Genomic DNA, 27479 nt, shown 5'->3' with positions numbered 1-27479 from the left:
TACTGTTTTGAACATTCATATAATTTACAATATTATTACTGTGTTTTGAACATTCATCTGATATACAATGTTATTACTGTGCTTTTAACATTCATATAATATACAATGTTATTACTGTGTTTTTAACATTCATACGATCTACAATGTTATTACTGCTGTTTTGAACATTCATCTGATATACAATGTTATTACTGTGTTTTGAACATTCATCTGATATACAATGTTATTACTGTGTTTTGAACATTCATCTAATTTACAATGTTATTACTGTGTTTTGAACATTCATCTGATTTACAATGTTATTACTGTGTTTTGAACATTCATCTGATATACAATGTTATTACTGTGTTTTGAACATTCATCTGATATACAATGTTATTACTGTGTTTTGAACATTCATATGATTTACAATGTTATTACTGTGTTTTGAACATTCATATGATTTACAATGTTATTACTGTGTTTGAACATTCATCTGATATACAACGTTATTACTGTGTTTTAAACATTCATCTAATTTACAATGTTATTACATGCATCTGTGGCCAGAATGAAGCGGATCCATGAGTCCTCTTCTGCTCTAAGAAAGCTTTTCGATTAAGTTAGAGCTGAACATTTGGACAATTGAAACATACTTCATGAACTAATGAATTATTACCGGTTGCTGAATAATATAACATTCATCTGATTTACAATGCTATTACTGTGTTTTGAAAATTGATATGATTACTGTGTTTTGAACATTCATCTGATATACAATGTTATTACTGTGTTTTGAACATTCATATGATTTACAATATGTTATTACTGTGTTTTGAACATTCATCTGATATACAACGTTATTACTGTGTTTTAAACATTCATCTAATTTACAATGTTATTACATGCATCTGTGGCCAGAATGAAGCGGATCCATGAGTCCTCTTCTGCTCCAAGAAAGCTTTTCGATTAAGTTAGAGCTGAAATGAACACAATTGCAAACATTTGTATGTATTTGAATGTGTGGAACTTATGATAGAGAGATTACAATTAGTTTTGGGAAAGGTAAAATGGCACTAAATTGTATCTATTGCCGAAAATAAATTTTGAATGTCGTCCATATATTCATAGTATCACCTCACCATAGATTACCAAAACCTAGATTGCAATATTCCATGCCTGTGCTCTCTAAGCGTACTTTAAATCTGCTGACGCTGGTACAGCGTTCGGACCCGGCAACATCGCTCATCTGAGCGTACAATTTGTCAGCGCTTACCAACGAACTCTCTTTTGTTTACGCTCGCGCTATCTGCGCTATTTTGGAGTTCGCTAACACACCCCTTACTTATTGTCGACCCCCATAGGCAACATGCCTATACCTTCCGCGGTATGCATCTCACCATACTCATATATAACAATAGTTTGCCATATCTGCGTTCTGGGCCGTATACAGGATTTGAAAAAAAAAACCACAACGAGAGAAGAAGGCATTACCCTGTTTTGTTACTCTTACTTTCCCTTTTTAGTACGGCGTACTCAAAAAATTACGAGGAAACTGCCTTACTTGACTGGTGTGGCTACGGCCCTGCATGAGCACCAAGTAAAAGCTCAAATCCACCATGAGGCTACATACATGAATGGAGACATGTTTGGTCGCGTTGCCATTTCTTCTGTTGCTTTCAAGACTGAATTTGTATGAAAACGGACACATCTAGCTGTGAAAAAATGATTTGTTAAAATTATGCTTTATACATACCTAATAATGAGGACGACTGGGGTGCTATAAGCATTTACAAGTTATAATCAACCATGCACGGATATTTATATTAATTAACAATAATATTAATATTTATCTTTCCAAGGTAAAATAATCAAGAAGAACTTTCAAAAGTTAGTGGATTTGACGGAGAATGGGTATTTCTACCATTTCCTCCTGAACATACCCTGTTATACTGTTAACTCGGCCAATGATACGCATCTCAGTCTGATTTGAAATAAGCGTTGTGCAAAATATCACTACCTTCTCAGCTCGTTGATGTCATGGCTGTAAGGAACACATAGTTGACTGGTATAGTCCAACGCCCTTTCAGGAATTTGATTGTTAAATAATATTGGTTGCTGAGCTATAGTATCTGAAACACAAGAAAACTCGCTTCACGGTCACTTTAGCCTCATAATCTCAAATTATAAAAATGAAAAGAAACAAAATCATACATACCTGATATTTTTATAATCGGTTGTCATCGACACGAGTTTTTTCATGATAAAATAGTACTTACCTGTACTTTATCTATATTTATCCCTCATCATTAACACTTAAGAAAGACAGTAATAGAGAATACAACACAGTCGGCTCAAAATACACATGATACAAGCTGTACTAAAATGATTGGTACCCATCAGTTTCCATTGATAATGGATAAGCCTAGCACACCAAAATTCAACATTAGATCCAAATAATTTGTAGATTAATTGTAAAACTACTCATAAACTATAGCCTACATTCTGAAAATGTCAAGAGTTTCCAATGTTGTATTTGGAAGAGGCAGGATTTTCAATAAACATCAAAATTAATGGGTACCATCATTTTGATACACCCTGTACAAATATATTAAGTCAGTATGTCATAATACCCTTCAGTTGGTTATACCTGATACCACCATACTTACAGAACCCATTACAAAGCTGGGGGAATAGCCATTCCCCTTCAATGTTATCAGCAGTAGAGAAAGCAACATACTTGACCAGTAATGGTGTATCGTCAATTGCTTCGGCAAATGGTGCGGCTCCTACTCTACCAACCTGAACATCGTTAGGAAAAGTCAAGACACGGTTATTACCGTATCGTCAAAATGTCTTGCATCAGGCAGGGTATTGTTGAGCTATATGTTGTAGTGCTCGGAATAAGCCAAAATTTGGATCATGGGGCTTAAAATATTCTCAAATAGTAACATGTTACCTTTACTCTGGGCCACACTTCTGACACTATGTTAGACTTCAGACTCGCATTTCACGGGTCTGTAAGGTAGCGTTTCGGCTGCCTGATTATATCGAGCACTGCTATGTTGCGTATAATGAACAAATTAGTTGCATTTAAATATTTAATTTGATGCTGTCAGAATACTATAAGTCTACTGTAATAAATCCCGAAAAAAGTTTTTAAACGTTTTTCGGGATTCATATGAATTGATGATTGTACAAATGCTCTACCTGGATGTGTCCATTTCGAAAATTGATATAGAAGTCTCGATGCTCTCCTTGACTCAGCATATTGGGAGCTGCGTTATTGGCCATGGTACATCCCGTGTTACTGATACATCTTCGTATGACAGCCTGTACGTTGTTTTCACCTATCCCTGAATAATTTGAACAAAAATGGACTAGGTAAAGTCAAATCTCTCACCAAAATACCCCTAATTTTGAACTGGTGTACGCTCATCCCCGTCACTTTCAAAGTTGAGTGCCCCGCCCAGATTTCGCACCCAAATTAGACAGTGTGTTCTTATCCGAATGAATGCAGAAGTCTTGATTTATTCATAAAGGAAACATAATGTGAATTAATCCTGTTGTTCCCTACCTATTTCATACAGTGGATATCCAGCGTCAATCATGTTTGGTTCAGAAGACAAAGCAATGTAAGCGCCGGATGCCGCTTTCACCGAAAATTCTATAGATGTTACGGAATCTGGGATTTCAGGAAACCGGTATTGATAATGGAAAGCTTTGCCAGTTCGGTACATGGGACATGCTGCGTGATATTGTAAAACAATGCAAAGTAAAAAAGTCATATATATTGGGATCAGTTGGTTAAGAAAATCTGTACTACCTGACGTAAACATTGAAATAACCACACTCATTCGATGCCGAAGTTCCATCATGTCAGCGATTCCTTAAGATGATATTTAGGATACACTAATATTTACTTTAACATGTAAATCGACAAAGATTTGTTTTTTAATTCTTACTCATATTCATAAACTATTCCCTGTCTGACCTAGAAAAGTATTATTGCTATTTGCTAAATATATTAGAGAGATTGTTAAAATAATATAATTATACGCATGCGCATGCGTCAGTGCCTCGAGGAAAATAATAAGATGAATTATTCCATAAAAGAAAAACTACATTTATTTGAATGAACAAATTTACAATATCATAATATTATATTACCTTGTGACATATTGCAGAATACGGTTTCTGTAGGCATTGATTTCCCATTGGGATATATCTCATAGTAACCATCGGTCACATAACCTGCCGATTTTAACTCATCACAAGAACGGAACACTGTAAAATAGATAAGTATTGGGTATTAAGTATATTGTTTAAAAAAAATCACAGACATTACGAAAATATCGATTGACGAAGTATGACAACTCAACAGAATTAAAAGAGAATATCAACATCCCACATCGTCATCATCTCTATATCTTCGTGTCAAAAATTTGCCGTGATAGTACAGTGACTCCTCTCGTTTTTCAACAGCTACGCATCGCGATTTTGTTCGAGATAAGTCGAGCGACTCAGGCTAAGCATACCATGACTATCATATGAGATACACACAGAGTTTCTATATTCTACACATTATTACGATTTGTGCATGCTCTAGTACCCCATATGATGTTTCTATTACAAGAAAATCGATTTGTTTTCAGGTAAAACCAGGGTTTTGTTTCCAGTACACTCACTCGAAAAGCAGTACACTAACTAGCGGGGCCTTGCAGCTTGCTGTGGATATCTTTTACTGCATTTTAAAAGTAAAGATTTTGAAATCCAATGTAAAAATTGTGATATATTTAATTTTGAGAATTACAATTCTACTTTATAGGTATAAAGGGAAGCGTTTAGCCCATTCAGTTAAGTTCCAGGTGCAAGCCCTATAACACAATGCATATGTAAACTTTCTTTATCTGTGTCAATGATAGAATATTGATTTCAACGGAGTATTGAGCTGTATGGAATAAATATTTATAATACATTGTGTTGACACTGTGCATCCCAGACCCACCCACCCGGGGAATCTTTGATGATGATACGGTTAATTCTTTTACCCTATTATGATATTGTTGTAATGTCAACTTTCCCGATTCTGGGACTTCGAGTAGGAAGATTTGTGCGTGGTGTGGTGTGGGGAGGGGTGGGATGGTAGGGTGTGGGTGTGTGTGTGGGTGGGTGTGTGTGTGTGTGTGTGGGAGGGGGGTGGTGTAGTGTGCGTGTGTGGGACTTGTACGTTAGTGTATGTGGGTGTGCTTGTGATTACATTTTACCTTGATCATTGCATTCGAGTTTTCCTAGCGTGTAGAAACCCTTCTCTTTATCTTCATTGGTATCACCAAATCTGATTTTTGCAACCGGCAGAGTAGATTTATCAGTTAAAATTCCCCCATCAGTCCTCCAAGTAAAATCATCAGCATCACAATTACAATATCCATCCGGGTTTGCACAACCTACGAGATGGCGATTAACAAAATATGTATTATAAATATTCACTTAAAACATTAACATAAAACGCGTTTTCGCTACAGACAAATCTGTTAAATTCAAAATCACATTGATTTATGGCCCATGAAGATGAAAAAGACATTATTTAAAGAATAGGGTGAATTAAAAACTTTTCACCAAGTTGGTCTTCTAAAAAGGAAATGGGACCAAACATTTCTTTTGGCCTCTGTGTCTCTCGGCCAAAGTCCCGAAGGTGCTGGCATGTAAGCGTTGACCCTGTTGGCTCCCATGATGGCGGCCTGCATTTTCTGAGTTTCGTTTGATTCTAAGTTAATTCCGGGTGACTCACTTCCATCAAAGGAGCATGGACATCCCTGCAATCCCGTCCCGATACCAAAGTTATACCGAACTCCCCCTGTTTCCGACTGCCAGAATCCTACATGGCCGTATGGATCAGTAGTAGTATCCCACATCGTCGAGCCGTAACAATCGTATGTTAATTGCTGATGGCAATGGGATGATATTGAGACGAGGGCGTCTATCTGGTCAAATGTTACGTCGTATTCTACCAGTAGTGTGTCAAACGCTGAGTTACGTATAAGGCCTCTGTCGTCGCGATTATGACCTATGATTGATGTTCCTGAAACAGACATACCGTAAGTGAAGAGGAAATGATTAATATGCAAAATAGTTTTATGATGAAGCAAGCGATTGTTTTTACGCATGGAGTTTATTATTCGGTTTACATGGGAAATACATGATCGCCGACTTCTCTCCAGAGTAAATGAATTACTTATTATTTTTTATAATGTAAAATGCCAGCAAATATTCCAACGTTGTGGCAAAAATCATGTTGCCGCAGCGGCAAAACATCTGGTACAAGAGCAGAGGCCGACCGCAGCTAAATTTCAGCGGATATTAAAGCGGAGAACTGATAAGCTCAACACAAGCCAAAAAACGGCACATTTGTCACGTAAAGTGGGAGAATAGTCTTGAATCCTCAAAATAACTCGAATGCAAGCTATCGTCCAACACTAAATATTCGTTGAGTTATTGATAAAACAGTATACCTACGTTTATTTATTGTAACTGCGATAAAAAAAACCACACCTATCATGCACATTAATTGATAAAAGGTATTTCGTGACGAGGCGTGGAGTAATATTATGAAGGGTCTGTTTACAAACCTGTGGACATGTTACAATAGACAGCAAATGAATCCACGCCATTATTTAATCCATCAGGGTCAATGTTGTAATAGCCATCTCTCGTGTGACCAGCATCTCGAAGATCTGCGCAGGATGGCAAAACTGGGGTGCTGGGACCTAGCAGAGTGAATCGCAAAGTGATGGTTATATTTATTATTTACTAAGTTTGATAAGGAAAAAAGATAAAACTTGTGTGTATTGGGTAATTTGGGAATTTAAGATAGGTACAAAATTAATGAAGTGTCTTCAGATACATTAATCTAGGGTGAAGTAAGTCTCTGTGAATTTATGGTACTGTGACATAATTTACTGTAGATATAACTTACTTTTCCCGAAACATTCCAATGGTCCTAATGTGTAAAATCCCATCGCCAAATAATGGTTGATCCCTCCAAATCGTAGCTCAGTGACTGGTAATTTATTGGCGTCAATTATCAGCCCTTCATCGTACCTCCATACATCATCATCTGCATCACAATTGCATTTATAGTTCGGGTTTACATCACAAGCTGCAAGAAAAACGGATGATTACTGCTACTTTGTGAGCAATATAGCCAGTCGGGCTGCCATTGTAACCAATTAAAGCTACCAACCCAATAAAAATAAATACCTACTCGAAATACTGAAGTGCTATATTGAGTAGGTAAACTTGTTATCAGTCAGAAATATAGGAATTCATCGTAACTTTTTGGGTACTTGCAGATCGGGCTACCAGCGTCAGGAGATATAAATTACCTGACCGATATAATGAATGTTATTATTGAATATGTTAAATTATTACCAGTCAGTCGGGCTGGTATGTTTCATTTGTACCAGCCCGTCAACATAGTTACCAGTAATTGGCTGTCGGGCTGTTGGTGTTAAGGGTACTACACCCTGTGGTAATTTGTGACTATTTTTGCATTTTTCTCAAAAAATAATAACACGTTGGTAACAAAAGTTATGTATATTATTGGGGAATCAATTACTACACTGAAATTTCAGTGATTCAAGACAAGCGGTTCAATATATATGATAGGAAATGAGGTACATTCTAGCTGTACCTCTTTTCTTATCATAAATAAAGTACCGCTTGTCTTGAGTCACTGAAATTCCAGTGTAGTAATTGGAGTCTTTGCCCCTGTAATATACATAACTTATGTTACGTGTTATTAGTTTTTGAGAAAAATGCAAAAATAGGCACAAATTTATTGAGGGGTGTAGTACCCCCTTAATGTATACACCTCTGCACATTATAATAATCAAAGTAATGAGCGCGCTAATGCATAGATAATAGAGAAGTTGCGATTTGCAAACGTCGTGATCTTACGCCCGTGTTTAAAACTGTGCACGTACGAAATGAACGTGTGGACAACATAGAAAATGCACAAATGTGTCCATTTCACAATATATTAAAGACAATCAAGGATATTGAACATACAAAGGAAAGTCGAACTATCAATTTATCCTTTTTCTTTGTAAGAAATCATTATATTAACATCAACAGTTAGGTGTGATAATTTGACTTCATTCATACGTGCGGTTCATACGTACATATTATCCATTGAAGTAAGTGTGAGATCGAGCGTATAAAAAGAGATTGCGATTTGCATCTTTGATGCAAACGGACGGATAACGCACTTTGGAGGTTGAAATTTACAGTTTTATACGGTGTCACTACGGTTCATGCAACGCGACTAATTTCCCCTACGAAAGTATTATTTTGAGAATGAAGTCATGATAATATATGCATGTAGTGCTCCGAAATATTTGTTTGTTGGCAACCATAATATTCGGGAAGCACTAAAATAGAAATAATTTTAAGCGGCATGTTAACCCCACCTAAGAGTTGCTGTGTGCTTCCAATCTTGTGCAATATACCCGGTCTTTTCTTGCAATATTGTGTATGTGTAATGTTTAAGTTAGGCTATATTTTGTTTTTAAAATTTTTGTTCCCTTGGTTTTATGTTTTGTAAAGCGCCCAGAGGCTATTTGCTTTGGGCGCTATATTAAACCTCTCTTTATTATTATTATTAACCCTGGTTTGTAGTCATAATTAAAAGCATACTGTTTTGAAGTAGACATAAGACCTGTAGACCACTAAATTTCCTGTATGTCGCCCTCCTATAACCACTTGGTCTCGGTCGCAGCCGGCTTGTGTTCCTTCGTGACGAAGGAGCTTAATCAAGCTTGGAACTGAGACTATAGCTATTAACGGACGTATAAACGCATGGTCCGTGCAGGATGTATGGAACATCGCAACTTCTCTGATATTTTGGTGCTGGATACCGTACTTGAGCTCACTATAATAAACACGGAGTTAAAAAGACTAAATCGCGTCTGACGTCATCTGTCAATCAAATTCCCTGCGATCCTTGATTGGTTAATAGCGCGTAAAAGGAAGGTCAATTTATCTGGTGCCGATCGGAGAAAAGGAATAGCAGAAAATTGCGAAAATTACGTACCTTTACAAGGCAAAAAGCAACTTTTCTAGGCTTTGTTGACATGGTGCTTTCAGGAGAGAAAGTTTCCTACTATAAAGACCTAACTTTTGAGATGGTTTGTATGTTTGAAGGTGCAAAATTAACAATAAGGCGCCCGGTTTTAACGCCGCGTTCAGCAACTCATATCATGACGACACTTGTAAACAAACCGTGCTCGAGTTTGATAACACCAAACGCGATTTAGTCTTTTATATCTCTGTCTTTCATTATAAAGACTTGCCATGTTTCTGCCGGTTATCATGGTAAAAGTAATTGGCTTAGCATATATGTATAGGAATTATGCCTTGGAATTTTTTTCGAATTTAGGATTGGAGTTTGAATAATATTATTCGTTGCACACATTTAAGTTTGGGGTAAGGGGCTAACGTTAAGTTTAGATTTTACAAGCATACAACATTTTAAAGTGCAGATTGCCACAATGAATATAATTCTTACAATCAGTAGTAGCACATAAACAGCCTTCTACTCCAGTATTAACACCACCCCAATTCAACATTTGTTCGCCATCTCGAGACATCCAATGCGTAAGCTGCGATCCAGTACCACCTATAGAGTAAATAAATAAATAAATAAATAAATAAATAAATAAATAAATAAATAAATAAATAAATAAATAAATAAATAAATAAATGAATGAAAGAATGGATATATGAATTAATATACGCATGAAAGAATGAATAAATGACATGACGTATCAACATCACGCCCGATTAAAATATTCATTGGGTGTTGAATCACACCACTCTTCGCCATACATACATTCTCCCAGCCACATTTCCCTATCATAATATGAAAAAAAAAAAAAAAAAATGAAATTCATTTTGTCAGAGGCGCCGGCGGGGTTCGAACCCACGCTGAGCAGTACTATACAGTATTGACATAACACCAGCGCCTTAGACCGCTCGGCCGTAAGGGCTTGATTGCATCATGATGAAAATTTAAACATATAATCGCAACTTCGTTACTTCAACATACCACGTGACAAGCAAAGACAGAAAACGTACCATATTTTGGAATTTTATTTGTTTAAAAACATTAATGTGTATTAATAGCGCTCAATTATTGATATCTGCGTGTTCTATATATAATAAATGAACCTACGCACAATAGGTTTTTCATACATTATATCGATTTTGACTCGCACGTGCTCGCCGTATGTCGGTGTGGCGTGGCCTACCATTTTTCTTGTAGCTTCTTGTATACACGTCGATGTTTTCATCATTTATACAATAAATCCACATTAGATCCCTACTTTTATTTTAGGAAATAAAAGATTATATTACCATAAAAACGAAACAGTAATCATTGGTAGGGTCTAATGTCATTTTTACATGGAATTTTCAAGGTTTTTTCTGTCGCTATTCTCGCTCAATTAAAAAAATATTTTGGTGTATATAAAATTGAAATAAAATTCTCTGCCTCATAAACGGCATCAAATGTGCCACAATTGGGTATCACGAATCGTTATATATGATGTGCAGTTAATATTCATATTTTCTTTTATACAGAGGATGCTTCAGTTTTGACAGGAAAAATATTTTCTTGAAAACCCTCTCACTCGGTTATTTCAAAACAGTAAACACGCTTCCCTAGAATGTGCAATAAATTATCATTAAAAATGTTCTTATTCTAACAGCAAGCGTTTCTAGTAAAATGTAGTATGGCGAAATGTGGTGTAGTGTTAAATCGAACCCGATTTGACTCTTCATAGCGTTTTAAATCGAGCCTGATGAGACTCTTCATAGGGTTTTAAATCGAGCCCGATTAGACTCTACATAGGATTTTTAAAGGACTCTTCATATTAAATTCGACCGACTTACCTGCACCCCGCTACAACATGTGCGTGTATCAAAGACACTCCGGCAATAGGTTACTGACATAAACTGACTCACCGTTATTCCATATAGGAGCATTATGACAATCCCATCTGATGAATTGCTGGCAGTATAATGACGATTGTAGTAAAGCTATTATATGTGTCATAGGTGCCTTGTAGGTTACAGGCCGACGGAATGACGCTTCGTCAGGTGCTACGTCTATTTCACTGATTGCTAATCGGCGATACTCGCTATCATGATGGATTACTGTTGCTCCTGTGAATATATGGTTTTAGTGAGTACTCGGTCTGATTCCATGTTTGGCATGCAATTACCAATAGAGACTGGATTACTATAGGGTTAGGGCAGTATGATCAGTATGATTAGGATTAGGGTTAGGATTCGGATTAAGATTAAGTAAGATTACAGGTTAGGGTAAGAGTTAAGAGTTTATCGTATCGAACAAGTTTGTCCAAAAACAGAGGGCGCCACCCAGGTAATGTTTGACACATGGGCATACATCTCAAAGCTAATTATATTAGGTATATACTTAAAATAATTTCTGATTATAGTTGTAAACGCTCAGCAAAAATGGAAAGAACAAAAGTTATTTGACCTACAATGGTTATAGTTTACTACTTTTCGAAAAATCTCGGCCAGAACTTATTATCCTACCCAAAACACACAAACACTGCACTTTGATACTTTTATCCGAGTGAATGCAAAGAGAATTTTCTAAGCGATATAATGAGGCATATGAAGATACGGATAGACATGATTAGTTCCTCTGTATAACAACGATGAGAACACATTTATGACTAGAGAGTCGGATGTTGAATAACTACAAAAGCAGAAAGAAAAATCAATACGAAATCACCCCAGTGTTCTTACCTGTAATCATATCACAATAAACGCTGCATGAAGACAGTGGACTTTCTGGACCATCAGGATCAATATCATACCAACCAGAAGAGTTGAACCCGGCACTACGTAATTCGTCGCATGACGCTAGCTTTGGTATGTCTATAAAACAAAATCGTACATTTCAGAAGGACCAGATTTATATCCCAGACAGTCTCCATTTAACTGTATACGCAGAGTACGTATTAAACAACCCGACAGCCAATGGCTCTAGTTGGTCGGTCGTAATTTAGTCATTACTTTAGTTATTAATCTGTCAGGGAATCCGCTTTCTCAAGTCTCAACTTCCCTAATTAAGAGTACCTATCGTGCCTTATATTGTTAGATGTCTTACGCATTAATGGAATTTCTAGTACATGATAACGGTTCAGAAGATAAAAGGTCATGTAGTTAATTTTTTATTTGTCAATGGAATTTATGACATTCTTATACCTGAAGTTTTAAAGATTAAAGATGATTCTTACATTACAGCATGATAATATAGATGTTTCTTACATCGTTATAATCAAAGCTGTATAATTTACACATTTGCTTACATTTTAAGAAATATAGGCCTATATATTTCTTACATCTTTGGAATCCAAGCTGTATACATTTGCTTATTTTTAAAATCATACATATTTGGCTGCTCCATAGTTGTTATGCTTTTCAAAATACTTTACAATTCAGCAGAAGCAAACAAAGTGGTTGAACATACAAGAAGATTTGCCGATATTGCACTTTTGCTGGTTGGCACTACGAAGTAAAAAGGCAGTATTTCCCAATACCTTTCAAAACTGATACGGCCTTTTTACTTGGGAGATATGTAGTACCTGTTTGCTCCTTAAGTCAAAATCATGCAGTTAAAGTAATCAATTTAGGAGATACTGCATTTTGATTGGTGGTATTTTTGTATCAGTATGTTTCACAAATAATCTTGCCTTTTACATGAAGTAGGTAATGGGAATACGCATCCTGCACAAGAACAAATAAACACAATGGGGAACGATTGCTCGCTACAAGAGGAAACTGAATATATTTAATAAGAAAGAGTGAACAGTTTAACCAACCCAAAGTGTTACAATTAAACATGACAACAAATAAACACAAATCCCGACCGGCACACAATCCAACTAGATATCGGAAGGTCGTGGGTTCGATTCCCATGCCGGGACATTCCCTTGCTTTTTTTTCAAGTTGGATTGTTGGGAAACGATTAAGCATCAATAATGATCTCCTGCACATGCGTTGCGTAATACTTGTGTGTGTGTATTGTATACCATGACTGCTATAACATTAGACCCAGCTTTAACCACCGTTTATCAGTGGGAGCTGGTAGCCTAATGGATAAGGCGTCCGTCTAGATATCGGAAGGTCGTGGGTTTGATTCCCATGCCGGCACATTCCCTTGCTTTTTTTTCAAGTTGGATTGTGTGCCGGTCGGGATTTGTGTTTATTTGTTGTCATGTTTAATTGTAACACTTTGGGTTGGTTAAACTGTTCACTCTTTCTTGCCTTTTATAGTCTGTCCACATAGAAGTACAAAGTAAATAGACCTCGGAAATTGGAGGTATGAGAATAATTATTTCAGTTCAAATGTGTAAATGCTTCTTTGGCGCGCCAACTGCTGCGCGATTTGTCCTTGCCGAGCGCACCACGCTCTTTACGCGTCGCGTATTTTTAACGTGTGACGCAAAGCATCGACCCCCGATGCCACATATTTGGTTTGTACTTCTATGGGGACACACTGTACTTAGGAAGGCAGTGTTTATTTCTCGTTGGTATTCTTACCTATCCCTTGACACTGGAAAGCTCCAAGAGTAACGAATCCTTCACTGTCAGACCTAGTATTAGCAGCAAAATGAAGCTCAGATACGGGAAGGAATTGTTTATCAGTAATCCAGCCTTCATCACGTCGACTGATCCCGTCTTGGGCATCACAGTTACATGTGCAAACACCCACTGTGTTGAACAATAACAAGATAAGTAGAAAAACACTCAACACTTTCATTCCGGATAAAATTAAGTCAACTTTTCCTGAGAAAATCATTGAAAAGTGTATTGCAAAGATAAGTTTTAATTAACAAATCATTATCCATGCAGAACCTAGTCCCCCTTTCAGGTTTGGCTATATACAGTAGTTAGGTTTAGGGTAGGGGGAGTTAGGAATAGAGTTAGGATTTGGGTTTAGTATGTTGAGATTATGATTAGGGTAAGTTTTAGGAGTGTTAGGGTCCCCCTGTATCTCACAGCATGGAGCTAGGTAGTCACAGCTAACTGCATGAAGGTTTGCGTGGCTAACAGAACAACTGTGAATTTAGTGTCACCACCTTGCTTAAACAGAATAGGAATGAGAGGAACGGTACGCCACTGTAGTTTATCGTAGTGGATACCGGCAGCACCGTCATCCACTGCTCATTGGTCAGCCCATACATTATCATGACACGATATTGGATAGGCAAACTACAAAATCCTGCATTTTATTCTCTAAATGGAAACTAATGATTTAAGCCTAAAGCTGTAATGTATTTTCCAATTTCAACCAGCTACATTAATGGGAAGATCCGCATCATGGGATTGAACAACCCTAGCCTAAGGTTCCCGTTAACCAGTAAGGACCTTCGATAATCCGATCTTATCGACCAAAACAGAAATGGTATATACGCAGTGTACACGACAGATTCGCAATGTTCCATCGAAGCCATGAACATTTTATTTATTTCAATGAATGGATAATGAATCGGTCTTTTGTACTAGCAAACTTACAATAATCGCATACGCCTATATCAGCACCCACAATATCGGTCGTACAAGTCGAATCCGCTTCACAGGAACAGAACTTCAAAGTTTCGAATGTCACTGTTGTAATACTCGATATGTCAATATCACTCTGTACAGGGATCGAAATGTTACAGTTAAAACTATGGTAATGATATTTTATAAAGTCACGCTATAGAGGGTATTCAATATGACGTCACTCATGACAGAATCATCCTCATTTAAATAAAATGTTGTCCTCCATAAGGTATCACAGGGCAATTCGCATGATAATACAACAAAACGGGTGATCGTTATAAATGGTTGTGGAATCGATCTAGAGACCTGGCCCTCTGTCATCTTATTTTAAGCAATCTTAGAACTGTCCTCCACAATGGCTGCCATTTCAAATGTATACCGTTCCGGTTGGTTTATTGCATACACTCTATATAATAAATTTCGAACCAGAACGAAGATCAATAACACATGTATCACATTGCATATTGCTCCATACGGCCTACTCCTTAATACATACAATCACTGGAATATAATGTTAAAACAACGGTTGAAGTGTTTATTGTAAACCGGTATATTTTAGGGTGTCAATAAGGTGTAAGTACGGAAACAGTAGAGAGTTTGTGAAATGAAGTTTGCAAATTTAGTTCGACTTTTTCTACCACGTACAGAGAATATATAACTTGAGAGGCATAAAAATTCACAGATTTTCATCTTCAACACAAACCTATGACCAATTGCGGATTTTGATTTACGTCAACGCGAACATTTTATTGGTTACTGCTCCTAAACTCCGGTCGTGTGTATCATAGGCGATCTAAAGAAAGCCACGTGTAAGTGATTGCAACAAAATTTCTTCCTTTTGTTATGTTGATTGAGATGTTGGTCACACTCAGACAAATATTTTGTACTTCATGATCACACACAAAAGTATATACCAGGCTTGACGTTGGGAGCAACAATTATGTTAACCTAATTCAATCCCAAATTTTTAACAACATGTGGTGATTTCCAATGTTGGGTCTTTTAACAATATAATACATAACATGTAATCTTGTACTGCATGAGGAAATATATTCGTTGGCTGTATTCTATAATAGCGTATAGTGGTGTACAGCGAATAAACTTTTCGAGAAAATCGGGTTTGAAGAAATCGAGTTGTGTAAATCAGACATTCATCATATTTTGTAAATGATGTATGAAATCTCTCGATCGCTGTGTAATCCCTATGGCGTTGCTTTCGTCGGCTTCATTCCATAGTGGCGTATAGGTCCGATACGTCACTATGACATGTAGCGAGGTGTACGCCACTATGACATGCTATATTTTTCATTTTTGCCGATATTTCTTAATTATAAAAAGTGTATAAAAAGAAAACACAAAACTTCATAACTATACGCCACATTCAATTAATTAATTACTAATTAATTAGGTAATTTTGACTTATGAGACTTGTAAAATAAATATAAAAGAGAACATCATTAAAAACATATGTGCCAATTTTCAAAAAAATGACCAAAAATCACTATACGCCATTATGGAATGCAGCCGACGTATTGTTCTTAAATTGACGTATTTTTTGTTTATAATTTACAGGCGTTCACTTGGATGATGTCATGGAAGAGTGGTTTTGAATAGATTAATCCTGTAGATGTTGAAGTTTGTGCATTTGAACCGCATTTCGCAAACTCTCTATTAACTCAAATTGACAATGATCGAATTCAGAAGGTTGTAAGCCGAGGGAGTTCATTCCATATTGCACTTGTTATCACAGAACGGCAAACCACCTTCTCCTTTCTCTTTCATGTCTTTGTATGCCGCTGTCTCTTTCTACACACTCTTCCTGTCCATCACTCTTTCTTCTTTTTTTCTACCGTATCTCTTTCTCACCTCTCTGCGATTAATCTATACTGCGTACAAAAAGTATCCGTAAACAAAACAAAAGTAATATCTTAAAGACACTGAACATAAATGACCAAATAAAGTAGTCAATAGATAGAGAATGTTGGGGTTTTTTTGCGTATTTTTTACGTGTGTTGATAACTCATTCAGCATGACGCGCCATTGCTTTCTCAAACAATTTGAATAAAAAAAGAAAGCATTTCAAAAGTGACAAAGGTCTGTTCTCTTGAAATACGCTAATTATGAGTACGGCGAGTGAGTGTTGCTCTGTCGCGCTGTAATGATCCCGTTACAAAAGTCGGTGGGAATCGCCCCGAATGAAAATATATCCCAAATGTGTCACTTTTGAAAACTGTATGCATTCATATTGGTATAACTTGACGGAATAAAGTCGCATCGTGCAGAATGAGGTGTCAACAATTAGGTGTAGTGTCTTTAGGGAACTACACCTGCCCAATTTGCCTATTTTTGCATTTTCTCAAAAATTATAGCGCATTGGGGACAAGTAAGATATGTATATTATAGGGGCAAGGACTACAACTACTGCACTGGAAATTTTATTTCAGCACAGACAATAGTTGTGGAGTTACAGTCAAAAATGAGGGAAACCAATATTTGATCAATAAATCAATAACTACTTGCTTTGAGTTGCTGAATTTTCAGTACAGTAGTTGTAGTCCTTGCCCCTATAATATACATATCTTACTTGTCACCAATGCGCTATAATTTTTGAGAAAATGCAAAAAAAATAGGCACAAATTGGCCAGGTGTAGTACCCCTTAAGGTATTGCTTTTGTTTGAAGTTTACGGATACTTTTTGTGCGCATTATCTTACAAGAATCGAGATAAATGGCTCCTCTCCGATGTAACCGATATGGAATCCATCGCTGTTAAACAACAAGTATAACTCGATGAAAATCGAATTTGACAGACTGACCGTATTCGTGGCGAGCGACTCTATCTGAATGTCCACGGTATTCTGCAGTAAGATCTTAACATCATTTCCTGATTCTAAAATAAAGGTAAAACATAATGCAATTTTCATTAGAATAAGTGGTAGCTATAATAGTAGTTTTTCGTGAACGAGAACTCAGTGCTAGTGCTATTCCCGGCATCTAAATCCAACGTTCCTTAAACATGCTCTCTTCGAATGTGGATGGTGCCATATTTTATATCAAACCGACACTTATAACTTGAACTTACCAGGTACATCGTCTGGTAAACTATTACCCGAGCATTGGTAGGTTAATCTAAGGTACTTAAAGGTGCCTGGGCATGGATCACCTCCAAATACTGACGTACTGGAAGTTACACTACACGTCGACATACCGTCGCACAAACCTGTTGGAAACAAAATACAACAAACAAATTAAATAGGTATTTCGTAACACTTGTATAGTTGCAACCTTCATAATATAGAGCTGTATAAGCCCTACCTAATTTCCCATTTTGTTAAATATTTTGGTACCAATGTACTAGGTCTATCGTGGTCCACTCTATAAATTTTATTATGTGTTCCAACTTCAATTACACCTCTGTCACTTTCAAAGAGGTATACGATTGATTTGATGAGACAGGTGCCCTGTTCAACTCTCACCAAGTCAATACTGTATTGATTACATGTTTATTTGCTCCATTGTATTTACACCCACAAACTATCTCCTCTGATAGTCAATGGAATTTGTCCAGCGTGACGTCTCAATGTGTCACCGTAGCTGGAACGTATAATAACAGTTACGTTAGACACCACATCCAATTTGGTCCAATAGAACTATCTGTGCCCGGTTAGGTACCGATAACTCTTAACATCGCTCCCTGGCGATGTAATACATTGTATCAAGCATAATAATGAACATTTGCATAATGTTATTGTTTTTCATTTAAATAAAAAACTGTACAAATGTTCAGGGTACGATAAAAAGTGCCATCGGTACCTCTTCGGGCACCGATAGCGCTATAGGACCAAACAAGATGTTGCGCCTTAATATGACATCATAATACCAGTATGATCTCGTGATACTGCGATTTACATAGACTTTTGTATCTGAATAATGAATACCATGTTTTAATCCGCGCATTTCCTAAAATAAGTTTGTTATACCACATGTACCAGCCTATCCCATCATTACACGAGGGATAAAGAGACAATGCATTCATGAAACTACAACAATCCAAAATAAACAAGATAGTGTGAGACGAAATCACGTTTACACTGAATGACCCCCGGGGAATGACCCCAATGTTTGAAAAAAAGCCCTCCTACACCGGTAATAGACCCCTAAAGTCGTACTCCGGTAGCACAGGCACATCACTTTCATATTTGAGTAGCACGGGCAGCGAAATTTTTTCCGTAGCTTACATTTGAATAGGAAGCCTTAAGCAACTGTATACGTGGTGTCCCGGTTAGGGTTAGGGCAAATTTTAACTACGGAAAAAATATTTCCCCAGGGCCATTATCGTACCCTCGTTCATTAATTTCTTACCTTGTACGATTGTCAAATCAGCAGCTGCAGATGAGTCACAGCCTGTATTCGTTGTCGCGGACATGGAGGAGTACGGGCAGAGAACATCTCCAGTCACCCGCCTACCGTACAAAGCTGTTAAGACAGTGATCGTTCCTTCCTCTGCTATACAAGATAATGACACTGATGCAGCCTCACAGGCAAAACCCTCTGTGTAACAATTTATGGCAACGAAAATATTATGCTGCAACATTAACAGATTGACTACAACTTGGCTACTACTTTTGGGCTGGCATAGTGCTCCGCGCTTGCTAAGTTCGGGAGGGCCATAACGGCACAGACTATTCACAAAACCCGCATTAAGGTTAGCAACTACTTTAAACTGTTGCGATTTGGTAGTTCACAGCATCTTGCGAATGGTAGTGAGCTTTGGCAAAAATTACATTGATCATTTCATAGCGAGTGTGTAGAAGAATTCAAATATCACAGATATACTTTTGTAGGTCATGTGGCTCTTGAGTTATGTTGTAAAGAGGGCTGAAACCACCCTGGTTAAAAACAAGTACAAAAAAAGTACTGTACTTTTTATGTACTTTTAAGAAATGTACTTTTTTGGAACGCGAAATAAGTACATTTAAAGTATAAAAAAGTATAAGAAAAGAAAAGTACAGTAAAAGTATAAACAGGTCAAAAGTACATAAAAAGTATACTTTTTAGCCATAGGAAAAGTATACTTTATTTGGCTGTGTGAGAAGTATACTTTTTAATACTTTAAATGTACTTATTTCGTGTTCCAAAAAAGTACATTGTTTAAAAGTACATAAAAGTACAGTATACTTTATTTATGATAGGAAAAGTATACTTTATTTGGTCATATGAAAAGTATACTTTTCACATGGCCAAATAAAGTATACTTTTCAAATGGCCAAATTAAGAAAATAAGTATACTTTTCACATGGCCAAATAAAGTATACTTTTCAAATGGCCAAATTAAGAAAATAAGTATACTTTTCACATGGCCAAATAAAGTATACTTTTCACATGGCCAAATAAAGTATACTTTTCACATGGCCAAATAAAGTATACTTTTCGCATGACCAAATAAAGTATACTTTTCACATGGCCCAATAAAGTATACTTTTCAAATGGCCAAATAAAGTATACCATGCTCTACATATGGCTTAATAAATTATACTTAAATACGATTAAATTTGATTTTGAAAATTTGTCTTGTTTTAAGAAATTAAATTTAGAAAAAGAATATTTTTTAACTATCCTGGTTGCCTTGTCCCTCCCTCCGGGGCACATTATTGCAACACCTCCTCCTTAATTAATAATAATAATGTACACTTAAAGGAGTATTTCGTGATCCTAGCATCCTCTATTTATGTCATTTTTCATTAGATATCCACGAAAAAAACCTATTTCCAAAATTTCAGTTGATTCCGATTTTGCGTTCGCGAGTTGTGCATGATTATGTGTATTACACTGCTCCATAGACAATGCGTTGTAATTTCGTTCTGGTGCACCAGAACGAAATTAAAATTTCACGATATCTCTGCTAAACGAATTAATCTGCAAGAAATATTTTGTACATAAACATTATGTAGCCAGAAGTTTCCAGTGATATAAAAATCTCAACTTTTTTTGAGAAAAGTGGGGGGATGAGGCTGTGGATCACGAAATTCTCTTTTAATAGAGCACTCTGACAAAAGATGCTCGTGGCGCTTTGCAGAAACAATAAATTGTATAATATTGCAAACAATACTATAATAATTAATACAAACTCAGATCAATGTTGAATAGTTTTATGCATCAAGGCAGGCATAGGCATTTTGGAACAAATGTGTTTACAAGTTAATTTGCTTTAAAATTACACAATTATGTTCTTGGTAGAGCGATCTGAAATGTTTGCAGCTGAAACATGAAATGATCTGCTGACCCACTGGTTTCTGGCAACTGTTTCTTGAAGAAGTCCTTGTGTAGCAGAACGGAGATTATGAGCTGGTGAATATACATCAGTTCTACAAGTTATTCTGGAGCCGATATATAGACGAATCCAACAAGCCAAGTCATTGTCAGGATTTGGTCTGCCATTACTGGGTCCCTGGCGCACCGAGCTGGTGTTGTGTCTGCCCAATTGGGTAGATTAAAGCCGCTTAAAAAATCGATGTTATATTGTATTGTTTTACAAAAATGAACCCAACAATTTCTTTTCAAATTATCTGTATAGTCTGTGCAGTTGGGTCTTGTGATGTCATGCAACAGAGAGTTGCCAATGTCTATATCGTTGAGGTTATTGAATTACCTAAACATAGCACATTATACCATTGTCCATATTGGGTAAACATAGGCAGAATTCAGCAGTGCTGTATGTTGCCTACATGGGCACTCATGAATGAAGCTGAATGAGTGTGTAAGCTTACTCAATTATCAGCATTATATGGCATTTCTTGGTGTACAAAATATTTTAAACAACAACAAATACATAGTACCTTCTTTATCCATTGAAATTAATGCAATCAGAAATCCAAGTCATAGCATATATCCATGTAAAATCCACAAAATGAGAGCTCCCATCTTAATATGTCATATCAAAAACAGCTCCAAACAGAATGACAGTTATTTTTCAAATCCACAACAATATTGTCATGTGACCAATTTGCATATCAGGTGAAATGACTAATCCAAGAAAAGTACAAATTAAGTACACTAAAAAGTATATTAAAAGTACAGTTGGTGACCTCCTGAAGGTTTAAGTCCCAGAAAAGTACAAATTAAGTACAATGGTGCTGTTGAGAAAATGTCTGAGTCTGAAAAAAGTATATTTTAAGTACAATTCATAAGGTCCAAAACAGTTTAAGTCCAAGAAAAGTACAAATTAAGTACAGAAAAGTACTAATAAAGTACTTGATGATGTGCACAAACTTTGGAGTCAAAGAAAAGTACAAATAAAGTATAGAAAAAGTATATTAAAAGTACAAAACATTTTAACAAAGGGGAGAAAAAGTACATTTAAAGTATACTCTAATTGTACTTTTCACTCAAAAAGTACAATAAAAGTACAAAAAAGTACACATAAAGTATACTTAATCTGTCTAACCAGGGAACTCATTAACAACAATAACAAGTTTTCAAAGTGTATGATTTGTAGAATGAATTTTTGCAAAACATCAAAGTGTTATTTTTCAATAATTGATTAAGATAATGAAAATCGATATTTTGGCTGCTTCGACCAACAATACCGCGTTTACCCTTAATTCTAAACCAGAGCTATATATTCCAGCTGAACATCCAAAATTTCAAACGTGTACACTTTGTTCAACGGGTGAATGCTCTACCAGGTGGATACAGGTTTTTGAAGAGGGGATCAACTAATAATGGTGGCCATCAGGGCTGTCAAATCCCACGCATTCGGCGTGAGTCTCACGCATTTGAACACTTTCTCACACCCTCACGCCCAGGTAGTAAAATCTCACAAAATATAGTCAAGATCAATCTCTCCCTCCCTCACTGATAAAATCAGGGGATTGACCATATCTCACGCCATGCTATTCTGAAAGGTTGACGATCATGTTGGCTAGTATTATGCTGGCCAGTGGCCTTAGATCCGCCCCTGGGCTCTACAAACTGAATGTCGCTTTGAGAGAAGCAACATTACCAATCTTGAGACAAAAATGCCGTTTAAATTCCTATGGATAGATGTTTTCCTTACGATGAATCTCTTTTGTATACCTGATCCGGCAGAATTTCAATTAATTGTCTCGTAAAAAATGGACCTACGCCAAGCCCCGGGTGTCGATGCTGAGAATGTGCATGAAAATTGAACCCAAGATCGGGTGGAGGGCAAATTCCCCATGCCCCCTACCCGCTCGGTGTCGCTACTGCCGACATCTCTCAATGCAGGCTCGGCTGTAAGCTTGAATTACCAGGAGCTAACATAATAATGTAATTTAGGCTTTACAGGTCTGTGACTTGACTTATACAATTGGAATATGAATATGCCTATTATAATAGGCATAATCATGATGGTTACCTTTATAGCTGGAGCTGTCGTCGATTCCTATAAAAGCAGTAACCTGGGGGAAGCTAGATCCTTCCATTGTAACTTTAACAACCCCGTCAGTTCTAACACGGAATGAGAAGAAAGGATTTTCGGATGCCTTCCAGGAAAAAAGGAGATCGGTTTGAATTCCTCCTATTTCGTAGTCAATGCAATTAGAACCTAAGAAATAAAGAAAGAAAGAAAGAAAGACAGACACAATTAAGTCCACTTCTTCTGATAAAATCAAAGTGTATTGCAAAGATTTTTGATTAACAAATCATTATCCATGCAGACCCCCCCCCCCCCCACCATTTGGCTTTTTGGTTAGGGTAGGGGAAGGGCAGGAATAGAGTTAGGATTTGGGTTATGGCTATTTTAGGCTAGGTTTCTATTACGTTAGAAATAGGGTAGGTTTATGATTGGCTAAGTTTTAGGAGTGCTAGGTATCCCCTGCATCTCACAGCATGGAGGTAGTCAAAGCTACATTTAACATGCATGACTGGCATGTAAGGGTTATGTGCACATTGCGTGTGTAAGTTAAGGTGTTACGTTGACTGGTTTAATATAATAGCACAAGATCATTTTGGCTCGATCATAAGAAAAGGTTGCAAAACTGAATACTAACATGTTACATAACAAAGCTATACTTGTAATGGGAAAGTTCAGTGACTTTTGATATGTAAATTTGTAAAGTCAAAAAAAGGGGGAAAATGTTAGTACGCATTTTTGAAAGCCAACATACCTCCAAATGTAGGGGTTGTTATGTATTATTTTACTAATCATTAACTTACGCCCATCATCACATTTACAGCCGACATCCTCCAAAGCTGCACCCGCCCAATTATTCATCTTCTGCCCATCAATATTCAGCCACCAGCCCTTCATTTCACCGAGATCAGTATCCCATAATGGGAAGTAATTGCAATCAAACCGTAACTCTTGGCCACATTCCGCGGACAAGGAAGAGAGTTCTTTAAGTTGATTGATTGAAGGTGCGTAATTCACCACACGATTGTAATCCGTTCCTTGCTTTACATCAGTCGCTTCGGGGAGATCGTGGAATATGTATGTTTTACCTGCAGTGTTTTCATTAAATGAGAGAAAAAAACACATGCTGTTGTACTTTTAGGAGGAATTGAGGAATAAAACACTTCAGGGAGGGCCACAAACTGTGTTGAAATGAACAAATGGTTTCCAGTTTCAATGTGTGTATTATTATTTTAAAAGTACATTTACATATAATATGAAGACCTGAACGCAACAAGACCGTAAGTCCACTTGGCCCCTCAACATGTATACACTAAAGTTGCGTATAGTTTCGTATAGTTTGCAATGTTTTATACATTATTCAGGGGCTAAAACAAAATCTTTCATGATGTTTTCACCCGGTAACATGCATTAAAACATTACAAAACTCTACGAAACTACACGTATCTTTAGAGTATACGTATTGAGGGGCCAAGTGGACTTACCGTCTTCTTGCGCTCAGGTCTTCATATAATGATCACCTATAGTAACAAGAATCGGAGCTTCTAGAACGTACTTTGTAATACAATAGAAACTATTTCTTTCATTCGAATACATTTTTTGTTATACAATTACTGCTAGAGAAAAATAATGTAAACGTCTAGTACCGTTGGTAATGTCGCAATACGCAACAAATGGTGGATCTCCGGCATCAGGACCATCTGAATCTAACAAATAGGAGCCGTTCCTTACGTGACCGGCACGTTGAAGCTCAGCACATGTCCGATACATTGGTAAATCTGTATAGACAATTAATATTGAGAACATACACGGTAAACCTCTATTATAATCAGTGTTTTGAGATATGAACCAAATAAACAACTCAAAGAAGGTGCTGATCTGTGGGGGAACATTTCTGCGCCCAACTCGTGTGATAACATACACATGTAAGCTATCCTTCGGTGAAATACTATTGACAAAACCAGTAATGATAGAGGTTATTGCTAAAACAAGCGGTTATATTGACATAACAGGCGATCGCGAAGCAGCATTTTAGGTTGATAAATCTAACTGAGAAAAACACGTAAGATAGCTCTATGTCTTGATATGTACTGTTGATCAAAGTTGTTGATGTAACTGAAAACAACATTGTTGTAAACACATACATGCACACCTACCAAGTACACACTTTTGTTCAAACACCGCGTACACAAACACACCCCTACACGCAAGCATAGACTCAAACATTATCTGCTTGCCATAATGACACAAATCAAGCGACACGGCTCTTTTCAGAGCCACCAATATACTTTTGAACGTTGTTGTTCTTCAACCGGTATAAGCTTACCATTTGTCATTCCGGAGCATAGTAAGGGACCAAGAGTATGCCAACCTGACCTCTCATCATTTTCTGTGTGTGCGTGATACACTTTATACACAGGTAATGAATCTTTATCATCTAATAGTCCTCCATCGGTCATCCATTGGATCTTATCATCGTCACAATTGCAGACTTTACCTGTGTTGAAACATTCTAAAACAAATTTTAATTAAAAAAGTAATAATAAAGACTTGCTCAAAACAGGAATCTGTGTGAACCTTGACAGAATCTATAGCCATATGCTTTTCTTGTATAATACAATTATATATTGCGTTTTACTGGATCCTCGTATGGTTCCCCAAATCAGCACATAAATTGTTGGGAAAATTAACATGTCGCATAATCCTAAATCCTAAACTTAACATGTCGCCAATATTTGGCGTTTGCAGTGCACTTTGGTGTATATTCGTAATTGTATGGCCGCCAGCCGTTGGTATTAAATAAATAAAAAAAATAAATAAATGTAGACATTTATATAGCGCTTTATGCCGTAAACGGCCTCAAAGCGCTTTACATTTATTCCGCCGTCATTAGATTATGCCGGAACCACGTTTGCAGCCTACAAATGGCGCAAGGTTCATCAGTACAACAACTGTGACTAACCCTAACAGCTTCCCATTGCACCTGGGTGGGGTGAGGCAAGCGAGGTAAAGCGCCTTGCCCAAGGGCGCAACACGGTGGTGGGACGGGGACTCGAACCCACGCACGTCGAGCAAGCTCTCAGATTATGAGTCCAAGGCCGTAACCACTAAGCCACCGTGCCCATGGTATTAGTAGGCTCATCTGGATGAATGGGGTGTTGGAGGTGTGTCTGTGGGCTGTGTATGTGTGGATGGTATTGACGAGTGGTGTGTTAATGTGTTGTGGAGAAAGAACCAAAGAAAGTTTGGTTATTTGTTCAATGATCTTTAATGTTGTTTCTTTTACCTGTATTCGTATAACACGAACATCCATATTTCCCTGTATCGACTCCACCCCAATTGAGCATCATGCCACCATCTATAGTCGACCACCAAGCCTAATAATAATAATAATAATAATAATAATAATAATAATAATAATAATAATAATAATAATAATAATAATAATAATAATAATAATAATAATAATAATACAGAAAAAAGAAGAAAAAGTATGATGTTGATGAAGGAGTACAAGGAAAAGTAAACAGGAGAAGGCGGTGGCATCATGTAGATTGTGATTCTGTGACTGTGTTGTGAGTACAAACCTCGGCTTTATCAGTTGTGGTCCCCTTCCACATCTTAGACTTCGAACAATCATATTGAATGTATTGCTGGCAGTGCTCAGATACTCCAATCAGACGATACATTTGCTCCACAGATGATGACAAGTAATTTGGTGTCAGGACAAAGTCGCCTTTGTCTTTATAACCTTTGACCCGTCCTTTTGATTCGCTATCGTGATGAATTATAGTTTCACCTAGAATATCATTACAAAATTGTTACAACAATGAATTAATTACTTTAAAGAGTTTTTATCAGGTGTGGCTCTATCTTCATCAGGACATTATACGGGAGTGCATTGGAGCGCCCACTACTGTGGATACTCTCAAGTGAAGTTATTAAACTTAATCTGATTTAATTTTGATGAGGGAATTACCTAGGTACAAATATCGCACATCATGTAACTCCATTTAAATAAAAGGTACGTAAGCTGAGAATAATACCAGTCATCTTCGAAGGCACAGCTGATTTTTTTTCCGGGAATGCTTTCGGAACTGATCGCTACCTGTGCATACACGACACTTCCAATTTGGGACGCAGTAATTGCGTCGAATGCGACACAGCAATGTTTCCTCGTGCTAGTGGGAAGGCCCAGATACCCCAACATTTTTCTCTAGGCCTACCGTAGACCCTATAGGCTGACGGTACTACGGTATAAGGATTCTGATTTCTGGTCGCGTGTCATACCTGTATTTGTCATATTACAAAACACTGTAAAAGTTGGTTCACCAAAGTTGGGCTCATCAGGGTCAATATCATAATAACCATCCGTGTCATAACCTGCTAGCTTCAGCTCTTTACAAGATCTTAAAATAGGTACCGCTGCAAAGTATAAACATTAAATAAAATCATCATAATATAATTATCATCGCTTTACG

At 37.0% G+C, this 27479-nt stretch overlaps 1 protein-coding gene and 1 long non-coding RNA gene across 2 annotated transcripts in view; both read right to left on the bottom strand.

Annotated features, from left to right (window-relative positions):
- Positions 1–895: 895 nt before the first annotated feature.
- LOC140157139 (uncharacterized) lies at positions 896–2474 on the bottom strand. The gene is made up of 3 exons (XR_011859638.1): positions 1923–2474; positions 1544–1694; positions 896–959 (listed from the first exon to the last, which is right to left on the bottom strand). It is a non-coding gene; the product is annotated as an uncharacterized lncRNA (long non-coding RNA).
- Positions 2475–2476: 2 nt separating this feature from the next.
- The window catches only part of LOC140157137 (uncharacterized), a 40756-nt gene continuing 15753 nt past the window's right edge, over positions 2477–27479 (bottom strand). Inside the window, exons 10-32 of the mRNA XM_072180220.1 lie at positions 27289–27423; positions 26586–26797; positions 26285–26375; positions 25325–25510; positions 24645–24776; positions 23802–24086; positions 23002–23190; positions 18987–19175; positions 17707–17844; positions 17339–17514; positions 14596–14719; positions 13621–13791; positions 11821–11952; positions 11005–11205; positions 9548–9658; positions 6956–7138; positions 6609–6746; positions 5771–6061; positions 5247–5426; positions 4150–4266; positions 3557–3727; positions 3190–3335; positions 2477–2781 (exon numbers count right to left, since the gene is read on the bottom strand). Of these exons, the coding sequence (XP_072036321.1) occupies positions 2596–2781; positions 3190–3335; positions 3557–3727; positions 4150–4266; positions 5247–5426; positions 5771–6061; positions 6609–6746; positions 6956–7138; positions 9548–9658; positions 11005–11205; positions 11821–11952; positions 13621–13791; positions 14596–14719; positions 17339–17514; positions 17707–17844; positions 18987–19175; positions 23002–23190; positions 23802–24086; positions 24645–24776; positions 25325–25510; positions 26285–26375; positions 26586–26797; positions 27289–27423 (3884 nt within the window). The 3' untranslated portion in view covers positions 2477–2595. The remainder of the gene's footprint in view (positions 2782–3189; positions 3336–3556; positions 3728–4149; positions 4267–5246; positions 5427–5770; positions 6062–6608; positions 6747–6955; positions 7139–9547; positions 9659–11004; positions 11206–11820; positions 11953–13620; positions 13792–14595; positions 14720–17338; positions 17515–17706; positions 17845–18986; positions 19176–23001; positions 23191–23801; positions 24087–24644; positions 24777–25324; positions 25511–26284; positions 26376–26585; positions 26798–27288; positions 27424–27479) is intronic.

The sequence above is a fragment of the Amphiura filiformis genome, chromosome 7, assembly GCF_039555335.1.
Source record: "Amphiura filiformis chromosome 7, Afil_fr2py, whole genome shotgun sequence".
NCBI lineage: Eukaryota > Metazoa > Echinodermata > Ophiuroidea > Amphilepidida > Amphiuridae > Amphiura > Amphiura filiformis.
This window is presented reverse-complemented; position numbering and strand designations above follow the sequence as displayed.